The following is a 19,586-nucleotide window of genomic DNA, read 5'->3' on the forward strand; positions in this document are numbered from 1 at the left end:
ATGATTTCCTGTCCTTCCTGATCACTCTCCAGCAAAATGTATTAGTGTTCTTTAGAGGAGACTTGGCAGGTTAAAAATCACATTTAAAAAAAAAAAAAGGCAAAAAAATTAGCTATATTATAGATACAACTTAAAGTATTAAACCTCAAAACACTGTACAAAATAAAATTTGCTCGGCACCTTTTATTCTGTTTCAGGACTGACTCAGTGAAGCACAAAAAGTAAGTGCACATTTCCCACCAGGTGTACTACTTGCTACTGTGAAAAAGTCCCACAATACCCTCTAGGTAGTCAAGTCCTGATCCTGCAATGAGCTCCACACAGGAAGACTCCTAGAGAGAGCCCCTCAAGGTCCACCCACACCTAGCTCATTGCAGGATCAAGGTCTTAAATATTTGCAGGAAGGGATTTTCAATCTGTTCAATTAAAACTAACTAGTCAGTTTCATGTTTTTCTTATCAATTTCACTTTCTGATTGGCTAGTACTGTAGTGTGATGCCTGAATTGCAAACACTACAGGGAAATGTTCACATCCCTTCAAAAAAGACAATGAAAATATTTATGATGTTAAGGCAATTTATTTTACTTTTGCTATCTCAACAACAAATACATAACAGCACTAATATAATCCCATAAATCTCATATTGTATACACATATACTATATGTCTAAAATACAGAAACAAAAACTAAAGTTTAACATACACATTGTGAAACTAATCACCTTCCTAAAATTCTTTTCCAAAAACCAGACAACTATCTTACAATTATGGATGTGAAGAAATTATGAGCATTATCAAAATATTCCATTTTGTATTTGATTTTATCTAGTTAAACAGTATTTTTAAGAAACCTAGATAAAAACCCAAATACAGTTGAAATATTTTGGAAATTTTATTGTAATTTCTACACTGTCCTAAATGTAAGAGGTATGTGTTTTGTTGTGGTTGGTGGTTTTTTGTTTTCCTCTAATTCTGGTAAGAAATTTTAGGAAAACAAACATGAAACCAATGTGTTTTGTATTTTTATTTTTGCCCTGTTTGTATGCATTTCCATTTTTTGACAAACATTATATGTATATGCAACAGGATTTTAAGGTAAGGTACATTATTTAGAGTATTGTGATGTCCTCTGTGCATTTGGTGTTTTCTAAACCCAGGGGAGGATATAATCCATGCCCCAAAAAGCATACATTTTACAAAAACAGATGTGAGATCGGGAATGGGATACAACATAGAAGCAAAGTGATGATAGCTATTGTTTACTTGGGTTAGGGTTTTTTTGCAGGCTGGGGAAGAGATGAATTTGAGGGTACAGGGTACAGAAACACTTGCTTTTTATTCTGAGTAGGTTTTCAAAATTTCATTTAAAAAAAAAATTTCAGTGAAGGATAATGTTTTCAATATACTGCAGAAATCCCTTCCAGATGCCTGACTAGGACTTCAGAATGACCAAACAGACTGGGCCCCAGAGAATTCACCCAGATTAGACATTAAGCCAGGACAGTACCGGTAATATAATTAGCTCGTTCAAATACAGACGCAGAACAGACTTGATCAAAGCTCAATTTGTGTACCTCACTTGAGTCTCAGGCCCTTATTCAGCAAAGACTTTATTCAGATTATTGGAGGAGGGAGGGATAGCTCAGTGGTTTGCACATTGGCCTGCTAAACCCAGGGTTGTGAGTTCAATCCTTGAGGGGGCCACTTAGGGAACTGGGGTAAAAATCTGTCTGGGGATTGGTCCTGTTTGAGCAGGGGGTTGGACTAGATGACCTCCTGAGGTCCCTTCCAACCCTGATATTCTATGATTCTAAGATTCAAGTGGTCCCTTACTTTAACAAGCAGTTCCAGTAACTAGAGAGATAATACTATAGAAGAGAATGAAGATACAAACTGGAATACATATGAAGTACACATATTGAAAGATTTCTGTGACTACTCACTTAGACACCAGTCAACTGAAACATTTAAATTAAAGAAAAATCTGTTAACTAAATTGCATTATAAAATCACTATAAATCAACCACGGAAAAGTTAGAACTGTTTAAGGTTTTGTGGCCAACCACGTCCTCTAGAAATAAAACTTTAAGGCATAGAAAGAATTCAAACATTTTTGTTTTTTGGGCTAAGTAGATATCACCTAATTAAAAGATAATCAGTAGTATATTCAACAGCTAATTTAGGTATTATTCATTTGGTCATTGTCCAGATAGTACCCCTTTAAAAAAGAACGATCAAGCTAAGGAAACAATTTGATAAAGTAAAACCAAGACTAATAAGTTGGAATAAATTCAACCAGCATTATTATAAGATGGCTAACCTCAGGCACACACAAAAGCTGAACGAGTCCAAGTGAAACTGCTAGTTATGCTTCTGTTATAGTTTTGTGTCTATGGCAACACCAAATCATCAACTGAACTCCACTACTAAAGCACTCAGAGGTAGGGGTGGGGAAGACAGGGAAATTTAGAAATACAAGTTGTAATATATAAAAATGAAAGAGTCATTAAGCAGAACTTTTTTTTTTAATAGCAACAATGTAGTAATAAGTCTTTGACTCTGTTGCTCCTGCTATTTGAGCAGACTTCCTGTATTCATCAGCCTTATCAACCCACTGTCATTTCTCAAAGTTCATTTAAAAAAATTCTCCCCTTGCCGACGCCTTTTAATGTCCATTTCCCAATTATATTATTAAAAACTCTGAAATAATTTGACAATGTTTGTAAGAATGATTCCATATAAGTTAAGCTTACTACATTTTATTATTATTATTGTCCATGCTGTCAATTTTGCACATAAAGAACTTCACTGCAAGAACAATGATTTATTTGCAGTAACAGAATAAATACCTTGGGTACAGTGAATGTGCTGTGAGAAATTTTGTATAGCCAATGTCGGAAACCTCTACTCACTGCCCCCATTACAAAGGGACAAGTACCAGATCAACCTAAATAGTGTCAGCAGCTTTCTACTACCATGTAAGAATCCAGGCTCTATTACTGCCAAATGGGTAGGTGTTGCTGAGACTGCAGGCTAAGCCCTCAGGACTACGTTCCTCAAGTCACGGAACAGCTTATTAAGGAGCAGCATGTATGGGAGAACCACCTAGTTCTTCCTGAATGAGATGATGATGGTGGTAACATGGGCCTTTAGAAAGAGTCCTGCCGCATAATCTCTTTTTTCCTAATGAATGTTATTTAATATAGATATTACACGCACAGAGACTTGGTGCGCAGAGATTCTAGTATTTGCGTTTCTATTCTGTTTCTTGTTTCTACTTATATTTTTCACATGCTTTTTTTAACCCTTCAAGGAGCTTACTTTGTGGGTCAGAAATAAGTAAAAAGAGCTGATGGAAAGGAGGCAGAAATAGTGAAAAGGTCAGGTTACATTTTATTTCAACGCCATCAATATCTCAGGGACAAAAAAGAAAGGTCCATGAAAAGATCCAAATACTAAGATATTTGGGTTATTCCGGTTCCTGCAGGACACAAATGCACAGTCCTAACATACATCTTTTACCACTGAAATATCCTGCATCTCATAAACAAGGAAAGATTATGAATCTATACTTGAGCTACAACAGTTACAGGTAAAACCTGATTTTAGGAAAATCTCAAGGAACACCTCAAGCCTTCACGAAAAGGCAAGGTTTCATACTATGACTTTCAGATACACCATCAGACCTGAGTTTTGGACAACAAGGAATTTGGGATTTTTGAGGTGCAAAACAACAACTACCAACCTAAGCATTTACCTGTTTACAGCAGAATTAGACTGCTACAAGATGGCAAGGATCCCTTTTCATTTAGAATGGCTGACACACTGTTTTTGTATTAATTTAGCTATATCAATTGTTACACTGACATAATTAAATCAATGCAACCCCTTACTATGGACATCCGCACTAGATTTTAGTACTGATTTACCTAAATCAATTTCTAAATAACCAATACAGCTAAATAGCTATATAAACAGTGTGTGCAGATCAGACCTTAGGAACCAGACAATTGAATTTTGTTCTAGAGTGGGGTGTCTGAAGCTTGCCCAACTGATGGAGTTGTATTGGCAAATGCAGAAGCCTGAAGGCTGTACTGTACCTTTATTGCAGAAACAGTTAGTAGAGCCCAAAGATCTGAATAAGCAACATGGACTGGCATCTCTGGTTAAAATGAAGCACTTAATGTGAGGACTTCTAGACTCTGTAGCCTTTTCCGCTGCACGACAAAGTCAGGCAGCCTCAGGTTACATCATAGATTGCACTTTGTTCACCTCTACTCTAGATGGTATCATAATTCTAAACACATGTATTTTGAAAAATCCACTACAAAAACTACTACAAAATAAAACAAACATATTTTGTGTTTTTCAGATTGAAAAAGCTGATTGACCAAGAAACAGCCTATCAGGCAAAAAAAGAGAAGGAAAACAACGAAAAAATAACTAAATTGAAAGAAGAACTGACAAAACTGAAATCATTTGCTTTAATGGTGGTGGATGAACAGCAAAGACTTACAGAACAGTTGAACCAACAAAGTCAAAAAATCCAAGAGCTAATCACTACTGCAGAGCAAGTACACGAGAAACTCACCATTGCTGAAGCAAAAGTAGAAGAAGAGAAGCAGAAAGCCATCAGGCTGGAAGCAGAACTGCAAGCGCAAACCAATAAGATTTCCCAAGAACAAGAAACAATGATGGCCAAACTAACCAATGAAGACAGCCAGAATCGCCAGCTCCGGATAAAATTAACAGCACTCACTCGACAAATTGATGAATTAAAGGAGACTAATAAGTCTTTACAAAAAGCAGAGGAAGAACTGCAAGACATAAGGGAAAAAATTAATAAAGGAGAATGTGGAAATTCCACTCTTATGTCTGAAGCAGAAGAATTATGGAAACGTGTCCTGGAAATGGAAGGTAAAGATGAAGAGCTCATAAAAATGGAAGATCAGTGTAGAGAGCTTAATAAAAAATTAGAAAAAGAAGCAGAACAAAACAAGAACTTTAAAGCAGAAGTTGACAAACTCAGCAAAAGAATTATGGAGCTGGAGAAATTAGAAGATGCTTTCAACAAGAGCAAACAAGAATGTTACGCTCTGAAATGCAATCTAGAAAAAGAAAAAATGTTAACAAAGCAATTGTCTCAGGAACTGGAAGGCTTAAAAGCTAGAATTGGAGAGCTTGAAGCCATTGAAATCAAGTTAGAAAAAACAGAATTCACACTCAAGGAAGATTTAACTAAACTGAAAACATTAACGGTCATGCTTGTGGATGAAAGAAAGACAATGAGTGAAAAAATAAAGCAAACAGAAGAAAAGTTACAATCTGCAACTTCCCAACTTCAGGTGGAGCAAAAGAAAGTGATGTCAGTTACAGAAAAACTAATTGAGGAAAGTAAAAAGGCACTGAAATCAAAATCTGATGCAGAGGAAAAAATGTCCAGTGTAACAAAGGAAAGAGATGAACTGAAAAAAAACCTAAAAGCAGAGGAAGAGAAAGGAAATGATCTCTTTTCCAAGGTAAATATTCTAAGGAAAAGGCTTCAGTCACTAGAAGTCACTGAAAAAGAGTTTCTTAAAAATAAACTCAAAGAAACAACTAAATCAAGCACATCCTTACAGCAGGAGAACAACAAGATTAAAGAACTTGCCCAAGAAGTTGAGAGGCTGAAAAATAAGCTGAAAGAAATGAAGGCCATAGAGGATGATCTCATGAAAACTGAAGATGAATTTGAGTCTTTAGAGCGAAGATACATCAATGAACGAGACAAAGCTAAATTTTTATCAGAAGAACTGGAGGTTGTGAAAATGGAACTGGCTAGGTATAAATTAGTAGAGAAGGCCGAGTCCAACCAAGAACAGTGGCTTTTCAAAAAACTTAAAGAAGAAGCAGCAAAGTCAGGGCACCTGTCTAGAGAGGTAGATGCATTGAAAGAGAAAATTCACAAGTACATGGCAACAGAAGACCTAATATGTCATCTTCGGGATGATCATATGGTCCTACAGAAGAAACTCACCCAGCAAGAAAACAAAAACAGAGAGTTAGCAAGAGAAATGGATAGCCTTACTAAAGAATTAGAGAGATACAGACGCTTCAGTAAGAGCCTTAGACCGAGTCTTAATGGAAGGAGAATTTCTGACTTGCAGGTTTTCTCTAAAGAAGTCCAGACAGATCCAGCAGACAATGAACCACCTGATTACAAGAGCCTTGTTCCTTTAGAACGAGCAGTCATAAATGGGCAATTGTATGAAGAGAGTGATAATGAAGATGAAAACAATGATGAGGAGCAAACAATGTCTTTCAAATGCAATTCGTCTGTTGCAAATGCAGTAAACAAAAAGTTATGGATCTCATGGATGAAGTCCAAAGAAAGCCATCCTCAAAATGGAAAAATTCATGACAAACAGAATGGAAATTGTGCACAGCCACGAGACTTAATTCTAAGTCATACACCTGGTCAGCGTCTTCATATACAGGTTACACCAGACCATGGACAAAACACAGCTACCCATGAAAAAACAAGCCCTACTACAGACAGTCCTCACTCTTACACTAGTACAGCAGTTATACCCAACTGTGGCACACCAAAGCAAAGAATAACCATTATTCAAAATGCCTCTTTAACGCCTTTAAAATCAAAAATAGCTGATGGTTACATGAGTCCAGAGCAAGCCGTGCCACCTATCACATTGGCTACTTTTGCAAGATCTCAAACTCCTGAATCATGTGGCTCAATAACTCCAGAAAGGACAATGTCTCCGTTGGCTCTGACAGGTTCTTCAAGTTCTCCAGAACAAATGCTTTCTCCAGAGCCTTTGGAAATTGGTGCCAAGCATACTCTTTTTAGAGTATCCCCAGAGAGGCAATCGTCATGGCACTTTCAAAGATCTAACAGCACTGGTTCAAGTGTAATAACTACTGAGGATAATAAAATCCATATTCATTTAGGAAGTCCTTATGTTCAGGCTCTTGCTAATTCAGCAAAACCTTATACTCCAATTCAGGATAACAGAACTCCAGCACTAACTAATGGAACACCCAGTAAGCCTACTAGTAAAATCACAAGCAGTATCACAATCACACCAACAGCCACTCCTCTCCCACGGCAATCACAAATTACAGTAAGTAATGTCTATAACTGATCCCCATCCATGCTGACTCCTTTACCAGCAACCCATCCTATTTTTCATCCCAGCAAGAATAATTTGGAAACCCCCCCTTTATTTTGGGAGAGATCTGTGCATGAACTGTACAATGCTATTTGGAACTAACGTTAAGTTTTGCCTGCTTAGTCATATCAAGTGTGCACTTACTGTATATCTTTTCACTGAAATATCTTTATGTAAAATATTTAGTCTTCCACTTGTATAAATGCATCTTTATGTATTTCCATTTTCCATAACTCACATTACTTTTGATTGCAAGGTGTATTGGTGAAATATTTTAACATTACAAAACAGTAAATAATTGGTTGTTTTTACCATTGCTTGCAGAATTATTTGTTCTTTTGGTGTGTGTGCGCGCATTTTGTATTTTTGCATGTATGACAGACTTTTATTTTAATCCTTGAAATGCCTGCTAAATACAGATAAGAACTATTTCATTACCTTTCTTCTATTCCCAAATTTTTCCTAGCCTTATTACTCAAATTATTATTTTTAGATCAAACACACACAAAATCACATGTACAGTACCAATTTTAAGTTCATGATGCATAAATCACATGTTTTGGGGCATGTCAATCACTGGGGATTTTGAGAGTGTGGATTTTTTTAAACACTTTGTCATTCTGTTAAAACTCAATCTGTTTCCTCCTTCAAACCTTTCCTTTGTAATGGGGTTGAGTTGAGAAGTTTATATCACAGAAATATTTTCTTTTTCCGTAAGGTAAGCTCTTAGTCTACATTAAAAATACTAATGTTTAAAGACCTTGTAAGAACGTGAACAGCAACATTTACATTTTAAAAAGACCAACCAGAAGAATGGCTCCACAGCATGATTTTATTGTTCAAAGTAGGAGGGAAGAAGGCAGCAGGGTTGGAACCCAGATTACAGTCCATCGTTCTACATATTAGTTAGGCACCGTGAAGAAAAGAAAGCAAAATGAATGATAAGACCCCCTTATAGTTTCTGAAATGATAAAATAAGTTGGTTACAAAAAATGAGAATACTATAGTCCAACTATTTGAATGTATACATCTCTCCAGACACAATACAGACACTAATAATACAATTCCGCTATTTAGACAAAACTGTGTCACACACCACAGCGATGGACGCTATATTAGTGCATATAATAATAAATAATGACAATAGTATAAGCAATGCTGGCCTCAATTTGTCTGTATACCAAGAGTAAGAAGCAATCAATGCTAACCTCTTGGAGAACATTACATACAGTGACACCAGAGCTTCATTTTGAATTATTTATAGGGCCGAAAGGTCTCGAATTCACTTCCCCAAAACCTCTCTTTCTCTAAATAAAGAGCTACTACTAAAATTCACTCTTTTAAAAACAGCTTTTTAAAAAGTTAAACATCAATTTTAATTATGCATTTAGAAAACAAATCTTTCATCACTTTGCTAATCATCATAAAGAGATTTGTGCACAAACAGAAGCTCTCTACTTCATACATCACAGCTCAAGATGAATTGGGCAGAATAAAGATAATCTTTTCCATGATTATGAACTGTGATATTAATTGTCCTTCAACACTGATTCAGCAAAGGACTTTAAGCACGTGCTAAAGCTGAATGGGGAGCTAATGATTATGACAGAAGACAATAGCTGATTGTAAAAGGAAAAGTTTCTATTTAGAGAAAACAAAAATGTATCTTGATAATCAGCAATGATGGAAAAAGAAATAAAAGTAAGGTCCATGGGAGTTTCAATTAAATCGTTTTTTTAAGAAGTGCACACTATTGCAACAGCATTTTTTAAAAGATTTAAACTATACAAGATAGTGTGAGCCCAACCCAATCTCGCTTACAGCCTGATCCAAAGTGGGCTTTGGATTAAGCCCTTTGTTCCTGTTTTACATCCATTTAACTCCAATTACTTCAGAAGCTGAATTGAGTGGAACCAGAATCAGGCTCAGCATGTGATGTTCCTTAAGGCTCTTATCTTGCAAGGTGCTTATTGACTTCAGCATCCACTGACTTCAATGGAAGTTACTTATCACTAGGTGTTCAGCATCTTGTAGAATCAAGACCGAAAGGAGCATAATCTTATATGACGGTAATAACATACCCTTTATTACATTTGGTTTAGCATTCTTTTCTGCAGTGCCAATCCAAAATAGACATTAGATCTCTACGTAACTAATTTTCAACATACACTGTTAAGATCCTGTAGGTATGCACATTTTACAACAGTGCATAACTCTGCAGTAATCACCAATATTCTGTTAGCAGACATTTGAAAATACTGAAAATGCCAGAGTCCTTTAAAAAAAATCCTATTACTGTCCTCATACATTTAGCATTACATTTTGTTTTTTATTTTAAAATTATGTAGAAAACAAAATATTCTGGTTTGCATCTGCAATCTAACCAGATGCACAGAAATTAGTTGATTAACAACAACTAGGCAGTAATCTGTTACAATGTCTTTCAAAAAAACTAACTATACAGCAAGAATTAGATTTAGTCATTTCTTGTCCTTTGGACAGTTGCCCCGTTCTTCTGAACAAGAGTTCTATATTAAGTGAATTAAAAGCCCTAGACCAGAGATCACACCATTAAAAAGTTTAATTATTCAACAGGATAGTGCTTATTCTGCCTTGTTCATTTTTTACTAAGAGACCATTTTCACTACAGGAAAATAATTTTTAATTAACAAAAGCCAAAGGAAACAGCCATAGGATATTACTATTGACAGAAAAGTTGCATCAAACTTGCCTGTGAGCATCTTTGTCACATTTCCCATAACAGTATACCTTTTGATTAAGATCAACAGATATGCCCTCTGCCAAAGAGACTAAACATATCATACATGCAGGGTCATGGACTCCGAGATGTATTTATTTTTGCCATTGACTTACACAGGAGCAAGATGGAGCAACAACTTCAATTACAAGTCAGGCTTTCAGAAGACAGACTGTTCACTCTTCTCTTATTCCAAAGAGCTGATCAGTAGTGCATGAGGGAGCAAATGCATTGGTGGATATATTTACAGACTGTAGCATAATTAATTTTAAATAACTTTCTTAACTAAAAGAAGGTAGCTTTAAGGTTGTCACAAAGAAAGGAATCATTGTCTAGTGGTTGAAGGCACGGCTACTACTTCCCTATGTCATCTTGGGCAAGTCACTTCACCTCTCCAGCTCTCAATTTTCCCATCTCTAAAACAGGCATGATAATATTTACCTACGTCACTGGTGGGGTGGAGGATGAAGCTCAGTTAATTTATCTATAAATTGCTTTATGAGCCCTTGATGAAAGGTGCTATATTAAAAGGTCAAAGTATTATAATATTAAAATATAATAATGAATAACAATATAGCAAATATAAAGCAGTTTTCATGAGAGGATATCAAAATACTTTACAAAAATAGGGTCAGGATCACTATTTCATTTTGCAAGTGGAAACTATCTTTTGTGTTTTTCCAGCAGCTAGCACAACTAAGCCGCAAACCCGAGAAGGTCCTTTAAGTACTACTGTAATAATGCAAATAAATAATAATAATAGTGAAAGTATAGATATAGAAAATGTTAACCCAGCTGAATCAGATTAATTTAATCTCTGGAACAGAACACCATGCCATGCTCAAATCACAGACTGTTTTGGAGGGGGGGGGGAAATAAGTAGACCACATCAACTGAATATTTTGTTAACCAAAACACAGACTTGCATGTCATGCATGTATGTCAGACAGAGAAAGAGAAAATGAAAGACTTCAGATTTTGTGTAATGGCCACTGACCCAAGGTTTTGAAGAAAATTTGTTGTTCTTTTATTTATAAAGTAATTAAAAATAATTAACTTGGGTGCAGATGTTAAAAATGGACATAGCTGTGGATAAATTGTTAGCATAATATTAAACCATACTAGCACCACAGGAAATGGAACAATCTCTAGCGTGAAAGAGGAGGTGGATAGATTTGGTGACCTTCTTCCTTGTACCATGTATAGATTCCCTGAGATTGTCACTGACTCTCTTCCATTCTATCCTTACTTCTCCTTCCATTTTTAACTGTACCTTTGTTGTGAGAAGTCAGAACAAAAATAAGAGTAGGACATATCTGAATCTTGGGTTCTTGTTTTTAAAGATTACCAGAAAAGTGCAAAAAAAGTTTAAGCTTCTTACTGTGCTTCATTATTGTGTATGAAGACTATCGAAGAGCTTTTAAAATATTTTGTTCTACATAATTACAATAGAAAGTGCAGATCTTTTTGTTGGAAGATTTCAGCAAGATTTCTGGAAGTACAATATCACATGAGGTTGTAACCTTAAGTGCGGCTCTCCCTCTACACAGCTGAGGGGAAGGGAATATTCTCAGTCTTGAAAGGGGAAGAGAATAGGGGTTGCCTAGTCTTAGGGTACATCTACACTGTAGCTGGAAGGTATAATTCCAGGTTGCATAGGTGTACACACGCGAGCTTTGATGAAGCTAGTGTGCTAAAAACCACAATGTAGCTGCAGTACCCACTCGAGTACTTCCTGAGGGTCACAAATAGGACTGCACTCAGGCAGCTAGCCCGTACTGCCATCCACATTGCCACAGGTAAACTGTTGTTAGATTGTTAATAGGCAGCAGATTTAAAAAACAAACAAACAAAAGGAAGTATTTTTTCCATACAACTCACAGTCCACCTGTGGAATTCCTTGCCAGAGAATGTTGTGAAGGCCAAGACTATAACAGGGTTCAAAAAAGAACTAGACAAGTTCATGGAGGATAGGTCCATCAATGGCTATGAGCCAGGATGGGCAGGGATGGTGTCTCTAGCCTCTGTTTGCCAGAAGCTGGGAATGGGTGACAGGGGATGAATCACTTGAGATTACCTGTTCCATTCATTCCCTCTGGGGCACCTTGCATTGGCCACTGTCGGAAGACAGGATACTGGGCTAGATGGGCCTTTGGTCTGATCTAGTATGGCCGTTCTTATTATCTCAGCTGGGGAAAGAGAAAACTACAACTCAGGTTTACAGCCTCAAACAGCATCTCACAATTCAGACTTCCAGAAGATCTTGGTAACATTCTCTACCAAAAAAGAGACCCTGACATTTCTAACGTTAAAATCAAACTGTATGAGCGTGCGCGCGTGCCAGAGGGCAGAAGCAAGCTTGAGGCTATTCTTATACGTCACACGGAAGCAGTAAAGGACAAAAAAACAAGACAGGTTGCTCTGTTCTGCTTCATGGTTCACTTCTACAGGGAAAAAGTATTTTCTCCCCCTTTGACTTTAAGAAATTAGCAAACTATGGTAAAAAAATATATATAGAAAAAAGATACTTGATTATTAAATAAAACGTTTCTAGATCAGGTGTACACAAAAGATTTCCCTAGAAAGCAAGTTCAACTAAGGCCTCTCTTCCATCCTTCTCATAAGACAAACAGTAAGGATCTCTATATGCCCTTGAAAAACAGGAATGTCCAAAACCAATATTTTGCCCTGTTCTTTGTAAACCCCTGCAGAATGATCATCTTAAGAAGCTGCCACAGCATTTCAAAGGCCAGTCTTGCAAGTCTCATCATGCATTGACACCAACCCCTTCCCAAATCCTTCAGTGAGCCCTTCTCCTAACAAGCCTTTGAACAAACCCTTCCCCTGGATATGGGGTCAAACCCTCAGAGAAGGAGGAGGGGGGTTAACTGGTTATGGAAAGGGAGGAGCTAGCACCCTTTTCGGCACACTTCTTTGATGCCCAACATGACTGTCCCCTGTCCTCAACCGCATCCTCCCATGACAGATGTACTGGATTTTCACGTTGAAGATAAGCACGATGGGAGCTGCTGGGTGCTCACCACATTTGAAAGTCAGGCCATTTATTTAGGTGTCTAAATATGGAAAAAGGAGAGTAATTTTAGGCACACAGGTTTGAAAACCTTGCCCATTTATTTGGGAGGAGGGCCAGCCTAGTAGCATGGCAGTGCTTTCTACCTTCTTGCGAGAGACATACTTTTGACTTTTGGTCCCAGTCTTCTGCTGTTTGGAAAATTCACAGGTTAAAATACTGCAGAAGTAACATGCTCATCCGATTAATGAGAGACAGTGCCTGACATTGTTCAACAGCAACCCCTAATAGCTAGTTAAGAAGATGAATTGATGAAAATTGATGGTACAGCCAGCTAAATCCTCCTTATCCAGAAGGAGAATAGACAAATAAAGCTGAAAAAAAAAAAAAAAACACCAGGGACTCCTTATATCTCTTACAAGGTTTTAAAATGCATCCTTCCCCACATAGAAAGAAATTGGGAAATAATTGTATGGCAGAATGATTAAGATGAATCTGATGCTACTGGGTTGGGGCATGGAGATGGAGGAACCATGTGCATGATTACTAGGAAATATTAGATATTGAGACAGGCTAAACAAAAGCTGACTCAACTCCCAAATCTCCAGACTTAAGCAATGGATAGAACAAACATTATGTTACCAGTGTAACAAGAAAAGATCTTACGAGTTCATGGGTGGGTGTGAGAGAGACATTTTAATGCTAAAATCAAATGCTAAAACCACCCCCCAGTAACAGGAAGGTTTTAACAAATATAATCTGACTGTGAAATGCTATTACAAGGATAAATCCTACAATCAACAGCCACAGAGTATTATTGCATTCTCTGCACGAGAACATAACCTCCTGTCCAACATGCTGAGGGGACTCAAACATAGAGACACACACTCGAAATAATCAGTTTAGTCAACTGTTACGACCAAACATGATTCATAACAGGGCACAGAGTGGGATTCACATGTGAAGAGGTTTTAAATATACCAGAAAAGGCTTTCATCTTGTTGATGGTTTCTCTGAAAAGGGAAAAAGTGTGTATTCATTTAGATATTGGCACTACCCTCAAAAATACTTAGCACATACAGTACGTAACACTCTCATCTTCAAAGTACAATACTAACTTTAATTCATGTTCACAGCACCCCTGAGAGGAAGGTAAGAAACAATGTCTTCATTTTATAGCTGGAGAAGTTGAAATAGAGGGGTTAAGTGACTTCTTCAAAGCCACAGAGCGAGTCAGTCCTGGACAAGATTAAAACTCAGGAGTTCTTAAACTCATACTCTGGTCATTACAGACCGTGTTTCTCTTTTAGAAGTGAACACCACAAAAAACAAAAAACAAAAACATCCCACCACAGACTAGAAGGTGATACTGGTTTAAACTCTTTTAAAATGTGGATTTCACAGAAGAAAAAACTTACCCTGAAATCTACAGCAGTTCCAAATGTGGACCCCATTCGTGAGCTCTTTGGGGCAGAGACTGTTCTTTTCCAAATGTTTGTGCACTAACCAACACAATGGGGCCCCAACACGGTTGACCTCTGTGTGCTCCCACAAAGTATGCTAAATAATAATGGGGAGGGAGGGGGGAGAGTATGTATTTACATTTTTGCACAATCAATCCCAGTATTGAAGAAATTTCTGCTTTAAAATACATTTACGTCTAGTCCTACAGCTTCATATGCATCTTTTTTAAGGTGACCAGAGAGCAAGTGTGAAAAATCGGGATTTTTTTGTGGGTGGAGGAGGAGGGTAGAGTTGGCTAAATAAGACAAAGCCCCTAATATCGGGACATCTGGTCACCCTAATCATTTTGAAAACAAAACACTATAAAAAAAGTTATCACAGCAATCCTTAGTTGCCCAGAATCTGTACAAAAGAATCTCTGCTGCCAACAATCTTATGCAAGGAATAGATAAACAGATTTAAACCAAGAGGAAATGAGTTTATTGAAAACATTACCAATGTACATGAAGGTAACGGGCTAACATACAAGTGTCAACACTGCCCTCTACCGGATAGAATCAATCCTACTCAAGTATTGGCACTTCTAGGGGCCAGCCTACAGAATGAGTAAGTCCTCTAATTAAACTACTAACAGAAAATGGAGATTTCCCTTTAAGCTCAAGCAGTACCTTGCTTTTGGAACACAGGCTTGTCTTCACTAGACAATTTAATTGCATTTAAACACAATTTTTAACTACTGAGTTAGGCGACACAACACTGACCATGGATGACTAGTCACTGCAGAAAAGAACAAATTGTGTTCATCACTACATCAACTACTCCTGGGTAAACCCTGGTCCTGGTAGACTTTACCCACAGCTCATTGATGATGACCTGATGATGGACACAAAATGTCTTTGTTTATGCTGACCAGTCAGCACTGTGTCAGCTATCTCAATGATTAAAAGCCAAGTTTAAAGAAGATAAAATGTCCTAGTTAAGACAATCCTGAAGAGAAGAAGGGTATATGATAAAATTTTGGTAGTTAAGGTTTTTGAAAGGGACTCTAGATATTTTGGCTTCTATTCCCAACTCTGCCTGATTCCCTGTGTGACCTCTCTGCGCCTCAGTTCCTCACCATCAAAATGGGGATATTAAGACTTGCCTTTTTTATACGGTGCTCAGATATTGTAGAGATGAGTTCCACAGAAAAGTCTAAAAAAATAATATCTTTATGCACCAAACCTCCCCTGTGTGGTTGAGCTTTTGACAAAGATCATGTCACCGGTGCAGAAATTGCATCTACTTCTAATATAAATTTTCCTTCTGAATAGTTCAAGTTCATGAAACTAAGCAGTTCTATCCTGCTCTCACTGCAAATGAAACACTCTACAATAAAAATCAAGATACCCTTGGGGCATCATATGCATTGGAAAGCAAAAATCAACACCACAAGTTATTACAATTAACCTTTTTCCAATCCTTTCCTCTAACTTCCAGTTAAAAATGGCAAAATCCAAGAGTACTTAGTTCCACAGCACAAGCTGTCCACTACATGCAAAATTATAGGGTTAGGATTATCCAGTGAGCCAACTGGCTCAACACCCTTGGTACTTTACAATATGGTAATAGTGAGCCATTCACACTGCTACAGTTAAGGACCTGTCAGCATTTCTACAGAGACACCAGTTTCTAAGGTGTTTACAATTCAACCATAAAAACATGATCCAGTTTAACACTTGGCAGACAGGCCTGAATACTCAGGAGCAATTCCCCACCCCACCCCTTTTTTAAAGTTCTATATGCAATTCAACGTCAATAAGGCTTTTTTTTTTTTTTTTTAATTAAAGGCAGTGCCAGAATTTTTTAAATTTGTCCTACAGGTTTTGAAATGCCAGTGTGCACTTTAGGGGAAATAGCCACCATTTTACGTCCAAAACGGTTTTATTGATATCTTCCTCCCCCGTTACTAACTGTAATAACAAATACATAAATTTTAATAAAAAATTAATAATGATATGTCTCAAGCACAGGTCGCAAAAGGCCAGCCTGTGTTATATATGTTCAATGGTACCTTGTACCACAAATAGTCACATTGAAATGGGTATCACAATCTGACACAAAGCGTTTTACAAAGGAGGACAAGAATCTTTAACCACACTTCAGAAATGAGGAAACAGGTTCAGAAATGTGAAGTGACTTGCCCACAGTCAAAAAGTGAGTCAGTGGCATAGCCAGGATTAAAACACAGGTGTCTAGATTCTCCATTCTGCACCCTAACCATGCACTACAGTCAGTAACTGTAGGGTTTGTTCCTGGGCACTGCCTCTGCAGTTTGAATAAAGAAAATGAAAAAAGCATAGAAGAAGAAATTTTAAGAGGAAAGGCACTGTGTAAACTCACTATGCTGACTACTTACAGATATATGAAAAAGACAGGCCATATTTTGAAAAAGTCAGCCATGACAGCATCCCTTTAAATCAGAAGATAGAAACTAAAGAGAAATGTGGTTGCAGATGCTTTGTTTGCGCTTCTGTAGCTAAACTGGTTTTGTTTAACATTAATACCTCTGGAGAGGAATAAACAATCTAGTGCCAGTTTAGTATATGAACTACTACAGCAGGATTTAAGTGAAGCTACTCAGCATTACTGGATTCCTATTCATTCCAGGATTCATTTCAGACCTTCTGAAAATCCTCCATGGACCACCCACTGTGGCCACACCCACTGTGTTCTATGTACATCCCACTATCTCCCCAATGTCTGCACAAAGGCCTTCTCCTCTGCAGCTCCTGCAAGCATCTCTACCCTATCAACTTGCTTCTCTTTATTCAAATCTCAGCTCCAAAATGTCTTTTTCTCCCTCAGCTAAGGGAGGAACACAGTGGGTGCTCCGTACCTCTTAAAAGTCAGACTACTTATTTTCGTATCTTCAGAGAGTATGTAGGCTGTCTAAAGTTGAGAATTCTTGGCCTCAGAGTGTTGACCAGGATTCCATAAGGCAAAGACAGAGAGAGCACATTAGCAACTGTAAAAAATGAATTACAACAGCAGTTACCTAAACTCCTACAGCAGCAAGATGCAGCATTTGGGACCTTTGTTGCATAAAAGTACAGTGTTTCTAAATAATCACACACACACACACACACACACACACCCACCCACCCACCCACTGAAAACCTTCATTCTGACTTCCTGAAAGATTTCAGAATGAAAACAGAGGGGCTCAGTGAAACAGGACTAACTGGAAGGGCGCTGGGGTGGGGGAGGCTGGAGAGAACTATACAAATCAACAACTTGGGCCCAATCCTGCCCTCCTTACTTAGCCCTAACTCACTCATGAAAAGGACAGCAAGGCTGAGCTTTTAATGACCTCAGGAAGCACATGGAGAAATGTTTTAAAACAAGGGGTAAGCAATCACCACATTTCTTTTTGGCAGCCTCATACATATGCCCTTTCTAGATCAGGCTCACACTTTAACTGCCCTCAGCAATCTGAGGGCAAACTAAGGTCGGTCAAGATATTCATATGGTTGTTTGCATAACTGGTCTGTACAGAGCCATCCCACAGCCAACAGAGAGTTTGAGCAGAACAAAAATTAAGACAGGACTCCCTCTGCTGTTCAAACCATTCAAACTAAAGTGCTGAAAAAGAACCGAATTTAGTGTTATCTTTCCTAGATGCATTTCTATAATAGAGGCAGAAAGATACATGAGGAAAGCTAGCCATGAGCACTGCACCCTCCTCTTTGTCCATTAATGAAAGGCATAAATCCCTAAGACAGAAAACATGCAGCCACATGTCATGCTATATACCATAGAGAAGTCAGAGTGGAGAGTTAGGGTTCAAGCAGATGGAGACAGCCATCAGATAGCTAGAACTGGTACCTTTCAACATGCCCATCTTGTCCCTCCACACACCCCTCCTGCTTTCCACACACACACACCCACTTCTGAACCCCCAAAAAGGGTTAATTTACACTGATGACTCGGAAAACATAAAAGGAGAAAAATTCTAAATTTGTTAAAATATCTGCTACTGTTTCATTTAAAATCGGGCCATCATTACAATTCCTTATCAAATGAATGCAAATAAGACACAAACATATAATGACTATAAATCTTCACGCTCAAAGCATAACCTAACTACTGACTGCCTGAGGTTAGAAATAGAATAAACTTCCCCCAAGCATGTTATTTCATAATTGTCCCTTGCAGAGTTTCCTGCCTCTGCCCACTGTCAAAAAAAGGACACAGGGCTAGATATGCCACTGGTCCAATCATGCATTACAATTTCCACATTACTAGGTATTCACTCTTCTCACTCAATTACTATTTACAATAACTGACATCCATTCTGGAGGTTAATTTAACATGCAGGAGGACAAAGCCTGTTTATCAAATTGCAGTTTGCCCTGGTTCTCAGCACCCTACACCTTATTTGCTTTGACAATGAATCTTAACCGTTCATTTTAATGACTGCTGACATTACTGCCAACAAACTTTAACATATTTTACAAGCTAATCTTATTCTGTGAAATTAATATCTGAATCTAATGTTTTACTATCGTGCTTATAGATTGAGAACCAATGCTTGCTTTGCACATCTCAAACAAGGCCTATTTTTAAAGCCTAAACAGTAAGAATGTCTTTTTTTATACTTCCCCTTAATTAGTAGGCCTGTATATATTTCACTTCGGAAATGACTAAGTCCCAGGTAGATAGTATCTTGGAATGGGCTAGTTTCTAGGGGTGTTTGGAGAGCAGAAGTGGGAACTGTGATGAAAAGGGGATGCCGGGTGCTGGGAAGCATCAGTTGCTACTTAAAGGATGATTGAATTGAATTCCACACCCCCTGCCAACTCTCTGGACAGGGAGCAGAAAGGGGAGGGCATTTACATAGGGGAGGTCAGGGAGACAGACAGCAGTACTGAAGGACAGAGGGAGCAAGTAGCAGTACCAGCTCAGGGAATGCTTCTTCTGGTTGTCAGAAAGAAGACCGGAAAGCTGAGAGAATTCTTCATCTTCCCAGGAAAGGGACACAGAGGAGAGGGAATCAGTGTGCAAGAGGGTGGTGTGTATTTGCAGAAATTATTCTTGATGGGAATACTGACTTCCCTTCATTGACCCAGAACTAATACCGGTATCACACTGAAGAAACAAAAACCAACACACATAATGTTCT

General features: G+C 37.9%; 2 protein-coding genes across 7 annotated transcripts in view; one reads left to right on the plus strand and one right to left on the minus strand.

Annotated features, from left to right (window-relative positions):
- CMSS1 (cms1 ribosomal small subunit homolog) overlaps positions 1-19,586 on the minus strand; it is a 360,808-nt gene that overhangs the window by 326,732 nt on the left and 14,490 nt on the right. The gene's annotated exons all lie outside the window — the stretch shown is intronic.
- Positions 1-19,586, plus strand: part of FILIP1L (filamin A interacting protein 1 like) — a 296,405-nt gene that overhangs the window by 272,956 nt on the left and 3,863 nt on the right. For 5 of the 6 annotated variants that reach the window (XM_054044711.1, XM_054044701.1, XM_054044720.1 and 2 more), the window contains one exon: positions 4,373-7,486. In XM_054044711.1, coding sequence (XP_053900686.1) covers positions 4,373-7,142 — 2,770 coding nt within the window. In that variant the 3' untranslated portion in view covers positions 7,143-7,486. Of the gene's footprint in view, positions 1-4,372; positions 7,487-19,586 lie in introns of those variants that run through there. The other variant, XM_054044746.1, reaches the window with a different exon arrangement.

The sequence above is a fragment of the Malaclemys terrapin genome, chromosome 1 (assembly GCF_027887155.1).
Source record: "Malaclemys terrapin pileata isolate rMalTer1 chromosome 1, rMalTer1.hap1, whole genome shotgun sequence".
Lineage (NCBI taxonomy): Eukaryota > Metazoa > Chordata > Testudines > Emydidae > Malaclemys > Malaclemys terrapin.